Source organism: Macaca mulatta, chromosome 1 (genome assembly GCF_049350105.2).
Source record: "Macaca mulatta isolate MMU2019108-1 chromosome 1, T2T-MMU8v2.0, whole genome shotgun sequence".
NCBI lineage: Eukaryota > Metazoa > Chordata > Mammalia > Primates > Cercopithecidae > Macaca > Macaca mulatta.
This window is the reverse complement of record NC_133406.1, coordinates 105,046,461-105,060,593: the sequence shown is the minus strand read 5'-3', so window position 1 is coordinate 105,060,593 and position 14,133 is coordinate 105,046,461. Positions and strand designations below refer to the sequence as shown.

Here is a 14,133-nt window from a genome sequence, read left to right as displayed (position 1 = left end):
ATTAATTTTGTATCCTGAGACTTTGCTGAAGTTGCTTATCAGCTTAAGGAGATTTTGGGCTGAGACAATGGGGTTTTCTAAATATACAATCATATCATCTGCAAACAGGGACAATTTTACTTCTTCTTTTCCTAACTGAATACCCTTTATTTCTTTCTCTTGCCTGATTGCCTTAGCCAGAACTCCAACACTATGTTGAATAGGAGTGGTGAGAGAGGGCATCCCTGTCTTGTGCCAGTTTTCAAAGGGAATTTTTCCAGTTTTTGCCCATTCAGTATGATATTGGCTCTGGGTTTGTCATAAATAGCTCTTATGATTTTGAGATACGTTCCATCAATACCGAATTTATTGAGCATTTTTAGCATGAAGGGCTGTTGAATTTTGTCAAAAGCCTTTTCTGCATCTATTGAGATAATCATGTGGTTCTTGTCTTTGGTTCTGTTTATATGTTGGATTACGTTTATTGATTTGCGAATGTTGAACCAGCCTTGCATCCCAGGGATGAAGCCCACTTGATCATAGTGGATAAGCTTTTTGATGTGCTGCTGAATCCGGTTTGCCAGTATTTTATTGAGGATTTTTGCATTGATGTTTCAGGGATATTGGTCTAAAATTCTCTTTTTTTGTTGTGTCTCTGCCAGGCTTTGGTATCAGGATGATGTTGGCCTCATAAAATGAGTTAGGGAGGATTCCCTCTTTTTCTATTGATTGGAATAGTTTCAGAAGGAATGGTACCAGCTCCTCCTTGTACCTCTGGTAGAATTCAGCTGTGAATCCATCTGGTCCTGGACTTTTTTTGGTTGGTAGGCTATTAATTATTGCCTCAATTTCAGAGCCTGCTATTGGTCTATTCAGGGAATCAACTTCTTCCTGGTTTAGTCTTGGAAGAGTGTAAGTGTCCAGGAAATTATCCATTTCTTCTAGATTTTCTAGTTTATTTGCATAGAGGTGTTTATACTATTCTCTGATGGTAGTTTGTATTTCTGTGGGGTCGGTGGTGATACCCCTTTATCATTTTTTATTGCATCTATTTGATTCTTCTCTCTTTTCTTCTTTATTAGTCTTGCTAGCGGTCTGTCAATTTTGTTGATCTTTTCAAAAAACCAACTCCTGGATTCATTGATTTTTTTTGGAGGTTTTTTTGTGTCTCTATCTCCTTCAGTTCTGCTCTGATCTTAGTTATTTCTTGCCTTCTGCTAGCTTTTCAGTGTGTTTGCTCTTGCTTCTCTAGTTCTTTTAATTGTGATGTTAGAGTGTCAATTTTAGATCTTTCCAGCTTTCTTTTGTGGGCATTTAGTGCTATAAATTTCCCTCTACACACTGCTTTAAATGTGTCCCAGAGATTCTGGTATGTTGTATCTTTGTTCTCATTGGTTTCAAAGAACATCTTTATTTCTGCCTTCATTTCGTTATGTACCCAGTAGTCATTCAGGAGCAGGTTGTTCAGTTTCCATGTAGTTGAGCGGTTTTGATTGAGTTTCTTAGTCCTGAGTTCTGCTTTGATTGCACTGTGGTCTGAGAGATAGTTTGTTATAATTTCTGTTCTTGTACATTTGCTGAGGAGTGCTTTACTTCCAATTATGTGGTCAATTTTGGAATAAGTGCGATGTGGTGCTGAGAAGAATGTATATTCTGTTGATTTGGGGTGGAGAGTTCTATAGATGTCTGTTAGGTCTGCTTGCTGCAGAGATGAGTTCAATTCCTGGATATCCTTGTTAACTTTCTGTCTCGTTGATCTGTCTAATGTTGACAGTGGAGTGTTGAAGTCTCCCATTATTATTGTATGGGAGTCTAAGTCTCTTTGTACGTCTCTAAGGACTTGCTTTATGAATCTGGGTGCTCCTGTATTGGGTGCATATATATTTAGGATAGTTAGCTCTTCCTGTTGAATTGATCCCTTTACCATTATGTAATGGCCTTCTTTGTCTCTTTTGATCTTTGATGGTTTAAAGTCTGTTTTATCAGAGACTAGTATTGCAAACCCTGCTTTTTTTTGTTCTCCATTTGCTTGGTAGATCTTCCTCCATCCCTTTATTTTGAGCCTATGTATGTCTCTGCATGTGAGATGGGTCTCCTGAATACAGCAGACTGATGGGTCTTGACTCTTTATCCAGTTTGCCAGTCTGTGTCTTTTAATTGGAGCATTTAGTCCATTTACATTTAAGGTTAATATTGATATGTGTGAACTTGATCCTGCCATTATGATATTAACTGGTTATTTTGCTCGTTAGTTGATGCAGTTTCTTCCTAGCCTCGATGGTCTTTACATTTTGGCATGTTTTTGCAATGGCTGGTACCGGTTGTTCCTTTCCATGTTTAGTGCTTCCTTCAGGGTCTCTTGTAAGGCAGGCCTGGTGGTGACAAAATCTCTAAGCATTTGCTTATCTGTAAAGGATTTTATTTCTCCTTCACTTATGAAACTTAGTTTGGCTGGATATAAAATTCTGGGTTTAAAATTCTTTTCTTTAAGAATGTTGAATATTGGCCCCCACTTTCTTCTGGCTTGGAGAGTTTCTGCCGAGAGATCTGCTGTTAGTCTGATGGGCTTCCCTTTGTGGGTAACCCGACCTTTCTCTCTGGCTGCCCTTAAGATTTTTTCCTTCTTTTCAACTTTGGTGAATCTGGCATTTATGTGTCTTGGAGTTGCTCTTCTCGAGGAGTATCTTTGTGGCGTTCTCTGTATTTCCTGGATTTGAATGTTGGCCTGCCCTACTAGGTTGGGGAAGTTCTCCTGGATGATATCCTGAAGAGTGTTTTCCAACTTGGTTCCATTTTCCCCCTCACTTTCAGGCACCCCAATCAGACGTAGATTTGGTCTTTTTACATAATCCCATACTTCTTGCAGGTTTTGTTCATTTCTTTTTCTTCTTTTTTCTTTTGGTTTTTCTTCTCACTTCATTTCATTCATTTGATCCTCAATCGCTGATACTCTTTCTTCCAGTTGATCGAGTCGGTTACTGAAGCTTGTGCATTTGTCACGTATTTCTCGTGTCTTGGTTTTCATCTCTGTCTTTTTGTTTATGACCTTCTCTGCATTAATTACTCTAGCTATCAATTCTTCCACTCTTTTTTCAAGATTTTTAGTTTCTTTGCGCTGGGTACGTAATTCCTCCTTTAGCTCTGAGAAGTTTGATGGACTGAAGCCTTCTTCTCTCATCTCGTCAAAGTCATTCTCCGTCCAGCTTTGATCCATTGCTGGCAGTGAGCTGCGCTCCTTTGCAGAGGGAGATGCGCTCTTATATTTTGAATTTCCAGGTTTTCTGCCCTGCTTTTTCCCCATCTTTGTGGTTTTATCTGCCTCTGGTCTTTGATGATGGTGACGTACTGATGGGGTTTTGGTGTAGGCGTCCTTCCTGTTTGATAGTTTTCCTTCTAACAGTCAGGACCCTCAGCTGTAGGTCTGCTGGAGATTGCTTGAGGTCCACTCCAGACCCTGTTTGCCTGGGTATCAGCAGCAGAGGCTGCAGAAGATAGAATATTGCTGAACAGCGTGTGTACCTGTCTGATTCTTACTTTGGAAGCTTCTTCTCAGGGGTGTACTCCACCGTGTGAGGTGTGGGGTGTCAGACTGCCCCTAGTGGGGGATGTCTCCCAGTTAGGCTACTCAGGGGTCAGGGACCCACTTGAGCAGGCAGTCTGTCCCTTCTCAGAGCTCAACCTCCGTGTTGGGAGATCCACTGCTCTCTTCAAAGCTGTCAGACAGAGTCGTTTGCGTCTGCAGAGGTTTCTGCTGCTTTTTTGTTGTTGTTGTTGTTGTTGTTTAGCTGTGCCCTGTCCCCAGAGGTGGAGTCTACTGAGACAGGCAGGTTTCCTTGAGTTGCTGTGAGCTCCACCCAGTTCGAGCTTCCCGGGGGCTTTGTTTACCTACTTAAGCCTCAGCAATGGCGGGTGCCCCTCCCCCAGCCTCGCTGCTGCCTTGTGGTTAGATCGCAGGCTGCTGTGCTAGCAGTGAGGGAGGCTCCGTGGGCGTGGGACCCTCCCGGCCAGGTTTGGGATATAATCTCCTGGTGTGCCCGTTTGCTTAATGCGCAGTATTGGGGTGGGAGTTACCCGATTTTCCAGGTGTTGTGTGTCTCAGTTCCCCTGGCTAGGAAAAGGGATTCCCTTCCCCCTTGTGCTTCCCAGGTGAGGCGATGCCTCGCCCTGCTTCAGCTCTGGCTGGTCGGGCTGCAGCAGCTGACCAGCACCGATTGTCCGGCACTCCCTAGTGAGATGAACCCAGTACCTCAGTTGAAAATGTGTCTTTCGCGCTGGGAGTTGGAGACTGGAGCTGTTCCTATTCGGCCATCTTGCTCTGCCCCCCGACTATTGTGTTTTTAAAGCATAATAATAGCAATTTATTGTGGGGTTTATAGCTTATATAGAAGTAAAATATAAGACAATAAGAACACAAAGGGAGGGAGGGATAAATGAATTATACTATTAATAAAGTTTTTATGTTGCTCAAATAATATTTCAAGATCGACTGTGGTAACTTAGATCAAAGTATAATCTCTAGAGCAACTACTAATAGCTAACATAAAGAAGTACAGCTAGAGCCAGGCACGGTGGCTTGTGCCTGTAATCTCAGCTACTAGGGAGGCTGTGGCAGAAGATTACTTGAGTCCAGGAGTTTGAGAAGCTGCGGTGAGCTATGATTTCATCATTGCTCCCCTGCCTGGGCAACAGAGCAAGACCCCATGTCTTAAAAAGAAAAGAAAAAGTATAGCTAAAAAGACAATGTAAGAAATAAAAATGGAATACTAAAAAATATGCAGTTCAATGAAAAGAAGACAGGAAAAGAGAAACACATAAAGAACAACTTGAATAAATTAAAAATGCATACCAAGGTGGTAGACTTAAATCCAATCATATAGTAGTTAAATTCAGTGGGCTAAACACATCAATTAAAAGGAAGAGATTTTCAAACTAGATTTTTTTTAAAAGGAAAGATCCAACTATATGTTGTTTATAAGAAACAGCATTTTAAATATGAAGACACTGACAGATGGAAAATAAAGGTGAAAAAGTATGTATGCCATGCAAACGTGAAGCATTAAAAAGCTGGCATCGCTATATTAATCAGAAAAAGTAGACTTCCAAACAAAGGTCATTCTAAGAGACAACAAAAGAAATTTTTTATTGGTAAAAGGAGCATACAAATAAGATAAAACAATTCTAAATGTATAGACCCCTAATAACAAAGCTTCAACCTACGCAAAGCAAAAAGTGACAAATTGAGAAAAAGATCTACAGCATAATTGGAGATTTTTAACATCCTCTCATTTCTTTGTAAATGCCTCTCACATTTTTGCCAGTTATGATCTTTTGCTCAACCCACACAGCTGAAAATGGAAAAGCTCATGACCAGTTTTTCAGAGGTTCCTTAGTTAATTGATACAAATCTTGGATAGGTAAACGGAATATCTATTTTCTGTTTGCCTGATATATCTGTAACTTGGCTTTCCCTAAGGCCTACCCATTCCTTTCTGAGACTAGGGAAAGAAGTCTGGCTTCTTTCAGACTTCTTTGCTCATTTCATATGGGCCAAAGTAGCACAAATCATTTAAAATTCACCAGCTATTTAATCTGTTCGTTTTAATCAACTAGCTATAATTTAATATTGGTTTTATTTACTACTTACTGGATAACTATGCCAGTAAGTATAGTATTTTATTTTTTTACTGTGTTTTTCTTTTCATTTTGTTGGTGATTTTTTTCATTTGTTGTTAAACAAGACATTTATCGAATAGCTACAATATACAAGACCCACATTAGATTTTTATAAAATAAGATCCTTGACTTATTACAGAGCCAGAAGTGGGGACCCCTATATTCATCCCTGCATATTGGTTCCATCCACCGAACAAAATTGTTTCCTCTTCTTTTCTCCCTTAAACTTCTGTACTTGCTTCTGTTTTAGCACTTACCACATCGTATTGTTTTCCTATATCTGTCTTCCCAGTTAAACTGCAAGCTTTTTAAAGGCAGAAGTCAAATATTTAATTTTGTAGCTTGGGCGCATGTAGGTGCTTTGATTACTGAAAGACGGATATATGGACACAGTAATGAACAAATGATTAAAAAATTATTTAAACCGTTGTTTGACAGGGCAAGATTACTTTCTAATGTAATAGAACTTGGTAATATGCCCTTGAATTCTGATACCCTGACAAACCTCTTCTGAAAATCAGCTCACAAAACTACCAGGGAGAATAAAAAGGCATAGTGCAAAGCAAATGCTATGTGAAAGACAGGTGTCCAGTGTAGCATATGTGGGCCACTAATGGGTGTAGATAGAACTGTTCTCTTGCCAAGAGTCATCAGTGAGAACTCTTTAATGATGGCTTAGTTCATAGATGTATTTTGGCATGAATATCTCTGTTTAACTCAGTAAACAATAGGATCTAGTTTCATAATGGACTTTTCATACTTCTTAGGAACTTGTCATTGGGAAGATAATTATTTTAGACAAGCATACATTGTTATATGTTCGGTAACACTTATATGGCTCGGTCATAAAAGTGGTGTTTGTACTAAGCTTTTGGGCTCTTTCTTTAAACTTAATGGGAAGTGCCTTAAATGCCTTAATCTCCTTAAGACACTTCTCCCAGAAGGTCATTCTCTTCAGAATGGACCTAAAGAGTTCTAATATCTGTTAGTGTTTAATTATTTGAACTGAATATGTCAGAAATCTTAGCAATGGAAGTTTAACAATTTAAGTATAGAATGAGCCAGTATAGGAAGATTTCATATAATTTCATGATACAGTATTAAACTTTTTTTTTAATATTCCAGGGTGCTCTGGAACAGGGCTCAAATTCTCAGCTGATGGCTGTTCAATACACAGAAACCACTAGTATCAGGTAAGACAGTGCAGAAGCTCTTGGCCAGGGAATTTAAAATAGCTGGTATTTTAAGAAAGTTGAAATTCACATTTCCCTTTCACCTTAAATTTGTTCTCATCTATGAGTTTTAGTCATATACTCAGAGAGAGAGATATATATATATATATACAACATATACTACTGAGCAGTTGGAATAAAGCCAGATAATTTCAAAAGTTCAACTCTCCCAAATCCCTTACATACAAATTTAGTCAGAATGCTGTTCCATCATAATTTTGATGAAAATCTTGAATACCCATAGCTCTCTTGCCCTTGATTTGCATCTGTTTCATGAACTTAGGGGAAAGGAATATTATTTTTTGAGTGCTCTGTGCCAGGTGTCTTCCTGAGTGCTTTACATGAATTTTATCTTTAAATCTATATAAAAACTAAAAGTATATTTTATATATAGAAAAACTGGTCAACTCATTTTTTTTTTTTTTTTGTAATTTTCAGAGTCATAAGACCTAGTGGCAGACTCAGCATTCGGATCCTAGCTGTTTTACTGACAATGCATTTTTCACTACATAATACTGCTTAAGATTTTGAAAGATTTCAAAGAGAATGTTGTATCTAGAAGTTTAAATGTCTTCAAAGGGAAAGATAATATGGGAAGCAATATGGTATCATGGTTAAGATGCTAGCTTTATTTGCCCTGTTGGGCAGAGTTCAAATTGTAACTCTGCCTCTTACTTTGTGGGCTCAAACAGATTACATGCAATTGAAGTTTCCTCATCTACAAAATGCTGGCTGCACAGAGATGATATAATGGTTAAATTAGATAATATATTTAGAGCACTTAGCATGGTACGTAAATGACAATGGTAAATGATAATGATGTGATATTATTGACAACAGTATCACTGAAGTGAAAGTTGAGAATCTCAGCTTCCATCTGTAGCTTTACCACACACTTGTAGTTCACTTACATGAATTTAACATTTATTTAGAATATACTGTGTGCCAGTGTTGTAGGCACTGAGAAAAAAATACATATAGGTAGATAGTAAAAATGTAAGTCAAAAGCTATTTTATTCATTATACTAATAACTGAGAATTCCTATTAAATGGCAGTGAGCAGCATATCGGCAATCATGAATGGTTAAAATCCTGAGATTGTATTATCCTGCTGAAATTGATAATTCAAATATATTTAAATAGTAACTAATAATTCTCTGCTAAGCAGAATATATCCTTCAATTACAATACATTTGTTTTAAAAATATATCAATTTTTTGATGCATGGTTATGATGGCGTGGTATTTCTTCATTAGTTAAAATGTTTTAGTGAATGACAGCCAATTTTCATTTTTTGTGGATTCCGTATTTGCTAATTCACCTACTAAAATCTGCTAAAAGGTATTTGTAACCCCTAATATTAGCAGTGCTTTTTTCATCATTCGCAAACATGCGTAGATGCTCCCTGGTGAGGTTGAACAAGGCAGTGTTCTGCCTTCTAGTTTCAGCTATATAAACAAGGTCCTTTTCACAGTCCACATTTTTCATATTTTTGTGCTTTTTGTTGGTAATTTTGTTGTTTGAAATGGCCTGAGGCATATTGCTGAATTGCTGTGTAGTGTTGCTAAGCCCAAATGGGCTGTGGTGTGCTGTGTGGAGAAAGTACATGTGTTAGATAAGTTTCATTCAGGCATGATTTATAGTGCTGTTGGCTGTGAGTTCAAGTTAGTGAATGAATATGTTAAAGAACGTGTCTTTAAACAGAAACACATAAATAAGGTTATATATTGATCACTTGACAGAAATATTGTAACCAGAGGCTTGCAGGAACCGAACCCTATATTTCCCCTAGGAGAATGGTTTAGGATTCACTAATTCATTGATGGCAGTGACTTTTTAGAACATAACTATCACAAAATGCAAGAAGCGACTATATATTCAAAATATTGTAATCAGAAATGGCCTAGTGAACAAATGGAGTTATTTCAAAGGAAGTTCTTATAACTCATTTATTACTTCCATTTAGGTCAGTCTTTTTCTCCTCTTAAGTTAATAATATTTGATTGATACATACAAGTTTTCTCTTTGAGGAAAAACGAAGCATTACAGGATCCCTTTAACTCTTCCAGATATTGGTCCTAAACACTAGAAGATCTTGAACACATTAAGAACTCTATTAGAATCATTTGACTGTATCTTTTGGGGCATGATGTGGTTTGAGGTATTATCATTTTAGTTTTTAATTTTAGTAAGGCACACACATGGTACTTTTAATATCAATGACTAGCAATTGTTGAGTGAATCCTATGGGACAGGATCCACGCTTGGCACTTTACATATATAATATCTCCAATAACAGTCCTGCAAGGTTTGTGTGGTTATCCTCTTTTTATTGATGAGGAAACAGTTTGCTCATGGAGGGTGATTTCCCCAAGAGTGCCCACTTGAGAAGTGAAGCAGGAATTCTAAACCAAGTCTGTTTTCAAATCCTCAGCTTTTTCCACCTTTCACACAGCCTCGTAGGCAAGCACATCTTCATATATTCGACAGAGTGACGAAAAATGACTTTTCCTCAGATTTAATTTGTATTACTAAAAAAATTAAAAATCCTTCAAACCTATGTAGAAATCTCTCTATTTTCTGATACTTTCATTATTTTTACATGCTTTGCAATGTGTTTGACCATCTAGTACATTTTAGAGCCTTGATTCAGAAATCAGAATTTTAGCATTAGTGAATGGGTTCTTATAAAATATCCTGGTCCTTGAGCTTTACAAAATGTTGTTATAAAAATTACTGCCAAAGTGCAACTAATATTTTGGTTGAGAGAGATTCTTAGAATTCAGACACAGCCTTAGAATGGGAAGTATTTTGGGAAGACATGAAACTTTTTATTTTAGTAATACCTTATATTTTTCTTACTTTAGCAGGAACTCAGGGAGTGAGCTACAAGTGTATTATGCTTCACCCAGAAGTTATCAAGACTTTTTTGAAGCCATCCGCAGAAGGGGAGACACATTTTATGTTGTGTCATTTCGAAGGGTAAGTTCATCTTGAAAGAATTGAGTGCTTGCCGTACATAAGACATTGGGCTGAATATTGTGGAAAATACAAAGATGTGAGAAATAGGAAGCAATATAAAATAAATTATGTGAGTGGAACAGTCTAGGTACTGTAATACATGCTTTACTTTGAGCTGTTGAGTATTATAAAGATGAACGTGGAATTGGTGTCAGACTATGAGTTTATATTTAGGAAATATAAACTACTTGTTGATTTTTACTGTTTGTAATCCTGATAGCCATACTGTTTATAACGAAAGAAAAAGTAAAAGCATAAAAATATTCTATTTAGGCTTTTCCTATTTAGGCTTTTAAACCAATTCCCATTTGATTATTGAGAAATAGACTTCTGAAATGTAGATTTGAGATGGATTATAGGCTGATTATTAATTGTGGAATGTTTGGATCTGTGTTCCTAAGACTCTCTATTCCTCTTTTATCTCTTCTTAATTAAACATTTGGTTGGTGAAGAGTGCATTAGATAATCAGTTAGCTTATGTAAAAGTAAATGTTTATACTAGCACTTTTGAATGTTATGAATATTAGGCTAAATGGAAAAAATGCATAGCTGTTTATATTTCATCTACTTTTTCTATAAAATGAAAATAGTTTCTTCATAGAGTTGCCATGTGAATATCTCTGTTAGAGTGCTGTATGTTAACCCAGGAGCACATGAATGAATTAGAATTCCTCAGTGGTGGTTTCTATCCCAAGCTGTTTTTTCTTTCTCTCTTTTTTTAAACAAAAGAAGGGATCTCACTATGTTGCCCAGGCTGGACTCAAACCCCTGGGCTCAAGTGATACTGAGTAGCTGACTTTTTTTTTTTTTTTTAAGAATACACTGGGTGTGGTTAGAAGTAAGTACAGTTGACCCTCGAACAACACAAGTTTGAATGAAGCAGGTCCATTTATATGTGGATTTTTCTCAACCTTAGCAGGATGCCAAACTCACTTATATGCAGGGCCAACTTTTCACACATGTAGATTCCACAGGGCTAACTGTGGGACTTGAGTGTGTGCAGATTTGGGGATACACAGGCGGCTCTGTAACCAGTCCTACATAAACAGGGGGACGAGTGTCTATACTAACAGTAGAATGAGCAAATTCGTTCTCTGATTATTACCACTTACTATCACTGAAATTCTCAGTTAACTAGTTAATTCTTTTCCTAAGGTATAAATATCTAGCAGCTCAGGTTTTTAGGACCAGAGAACTTTGATACTTGAAAACTAGGGAGATCAAACATCTTATATATTTTCAGTTATTAATCAAAAATGCTGAGAGATTTGGAACACTTTAGCCATAGCGTCTCATGATCACTGCCTTTTCACAAAATTCCCTGTGTTCACCTTACTCTCTCAGATGTAACTGGTATATTTCTATACAGCACAAGCCTCAAAGTTTCTTTTCAGCAGCAAGGGGGCAGCTAAGAACAGTGTTTCCCTCAAGGCTCCAACTATACTGGTCTATGAAAACAAAGTATTTCCTTTACTACTGACATAATTATGTTCAAAGTAGGAGAAAAAAAGTAAACTTTTAAGAATAAGATTCAGCACTGTGAAGAAGAAACCTGCTGGGTGTTAAAATGATTGTGTTGAAGTGTATTTTATGGAAGTTACTGTAGAAGAATGTTTTTCATACTCAATAGACAGTTTTTCTGAGGTTCAGGGTAACTACTGTATTATTTGATCAAAACAGTATAACAGATATTAGAAGTAACACTTGTCAAGCCATGGATTGAAGTCATGGTTAGTGCAGTTTTTCTAAGGGAAGAAAACAAGTATTTTTTATAGAGAAAACAATCCTAGCTTTTTTTTTTTTCTTTTGAGATGGAGTCTCTCTCTGTTGCCCAGGCTGGAGTGCAGTGGCGCCATCTTGACTCACTACAACCTCCACCTCCCAGGTTCAAGCAATTCTCTTGCCTCAGCCTCCTGAGTAGCTGAGACTATAGCCGCATGCCACCACACCTGGCTAATTTTTGTATTTTTAGTAGAGACGGGATTTCACCATGTTGGCCAGGATGGTCTTGATCTTCTGACCTCATGATCCACCCGCCTCGGCCTCCCAGAGTGTTGGGATTACAGGTGTGAGCCACCGTGCCCAACCAATCCTAGCTTTAAAGGGACTGTATTTTTATAAAAGACAATGAATGGTGGTTTAAAAATATATATATGCATTGCATTTTTTTGCATTTGTAAAAAGTGATTTCTCATTAGTTTGCTATAAAAATGCTGTTAGAAAATTATTGAATTCCACTCCCCCGGCAACCCCTTGATGTTCAGGAAGACTCTTAGGACTGTTTCTCACACAAATACTTTTAGGAGTATGTCTAACATTCTGTTTGGATTTTTCATTTTCAAATTACTGATTTATCACATTTTGGTGTTTTCTATCAAGGGAGAGTAAAGATAAACCTGAACTGAATTAGATAATAGTAGTTAGACAACATCCTTTTCTATTTTTTCTTGTTTTGGTTCAGTAGTAGGGAAAAGGAAGTTAATTTTATGTTGATGACTGTAAACTATGTTATGGGACAGGAATTTAGTTCTTAAATGCCTGGATTGTTCTTTTTGCTCTTGCTGAAATGAAAATGAAATGATAAATTACCTCATACTTGGTCTTCTCTTTCATCTTTCAATATAAAATATTGTAACAGTTTCATTAAAAAGGTGAGTGGCATCATTTCTTGTGCAGAAGGATGTAGACTTTTTCTCCCACTTAGGTTCTTAATTTTATTGGCAGAAATTACTGTAGTTGATACTACATTGGAAATTCAGAAGAAGATTCCAGAGCCCCAGGTTTCAGCTTAGCATGAACCACACATTTATAAAGAAGCCAATAAGCAAGCCATGTTATTTTATTTTATGAATGGACATGTATTTAACAAAATACTTTAATATCTATAAATGTAGAAATAGCCATTGACTGTTTAGTACTGTTATTTAAGCCACTCTCTCCCAAATTGACACTCCCTCACACCCTGCATTCCTGTACCTTTTAATCTCTTTACAGTTGAGCTGTTGAAATTATTTTCTCTAAAGCAGACACACTCTTGGGTAACTACTGAGTTCCTGTTATAGCTCAGCAAGAAAAAATGCTTATGATCCCAGTAGTTCAGACAAAGGTCCAAACTGCTTCTGTTCTTTTGACTTTCCTTAAAGAGTTTTTTACCACCAACGTAGTAACCTATTCTGCTTTCTTTGCTTAGTTCTAGTTATTTGTAGCTTATTTTCCTGTAAATACTTTGCCTTTTCCTCCTCTCTTTGATTTGTTTGTTTTAGTGTGATTTGGAGAGGGAGGTTGAGGAATAACTTTTTCTCAAACTTCCAAGTCACTTTGTGTGTAGAATAACTGATACATTAATAAGAAAAAATCCAATTAAGTTTAATGCTCTTTTTGTTTTTTTTTGTTTTTTTGTTTTTTTTAAAGAGGCAAGGTCTCTATTGCCCAGGATGGAGTACAGTGGTACAATCATAGTTCACTTCAGTCTCCAATTCCTGAGCTCAAACAGTTCTCCTGCGTCAGCGTCCAGAGTATCTTGGACTACAGGAGAGTGCCACCACACCCAGCTAATTTTTATTTATTTTTTGTAGAGATGGGGTCTCACTTTGTTGCCCAGGCTGGTCTTGAACTCCTGGGCTCAATAATGCTTCTTTTAAAAATGCTTTTGTATGATAGACTATTTAGGGAGGGAGGGAGGAGGTTGATTAAATAATATAACAAAATGAATTCAAGAGCTAAGACAGAAACAAATACTCAGGAAAGCTCAAGTAAAGTTAATAAGAAGATGATTTTAAAAGGGCAGAAAAGAAACATTGAGAAGAAAGGTGGGGAAATGATATTAATTTATTATTTCAATACACATTTAAATACCATCCTTACATGTTGCTGTCTCATCCACTAATATATAGGAAAAGCATATCTTCCTGGGGCAGTTTTTCCTTAAAAACAGGTTCTCTTTGAATCAGATGACTATGAATATCAGTTTGCCATATTATCTCTACTTGTTTAATATTTTTTCTTTTACAAATGAGATGGATGCCTACTTTGGGAACATTTTTTATTTCTATTACATTTTCTGTTTTCAGTACCTGTCTCAAATTGTAAGTAAACACGTAAAGTGTCTTTTCATCAGTTTCAAATACATACATAATATTACAGAAGAACCTGAGCTATAGCCATATGACTGCCTGAGAGGCGTCTCTTTCTCTTCTCTTTCCAGGTATTTTATATATTCTAGCAATAG

At 36.9% G+C, this 14,133-nt stretch overlaps 1 protein-coding gene across 8 annotated transcripts in view; it reads left to right on the top strand.

Annotated features, from left to right (window-relative positions):
• Positions 1-14,133, top strand: part of ATF6 (activating transcription factor 6) — a 196,729-nt gene that overhangs the window by 87,876 nt on the left and 94,720 nt on the right. For all 8 annotated transcript variants that reach the window (XM_028826690.2, XM_015114031.3, XM_077939534.1 and 5 more), the window contains 2 exons: positions 6,778-6,845; positions 9,752-9,866. In XM_028826690.2, coding sequence (XP_028682523.1) covers positions 6,778-6,845; positions 9,752-9,866 — 183 coding nt within the window. The remainder of the gene's footprint in view (positions 1-6,777; positions 6,846-9,751; positions 9,867-14,133) is intronic.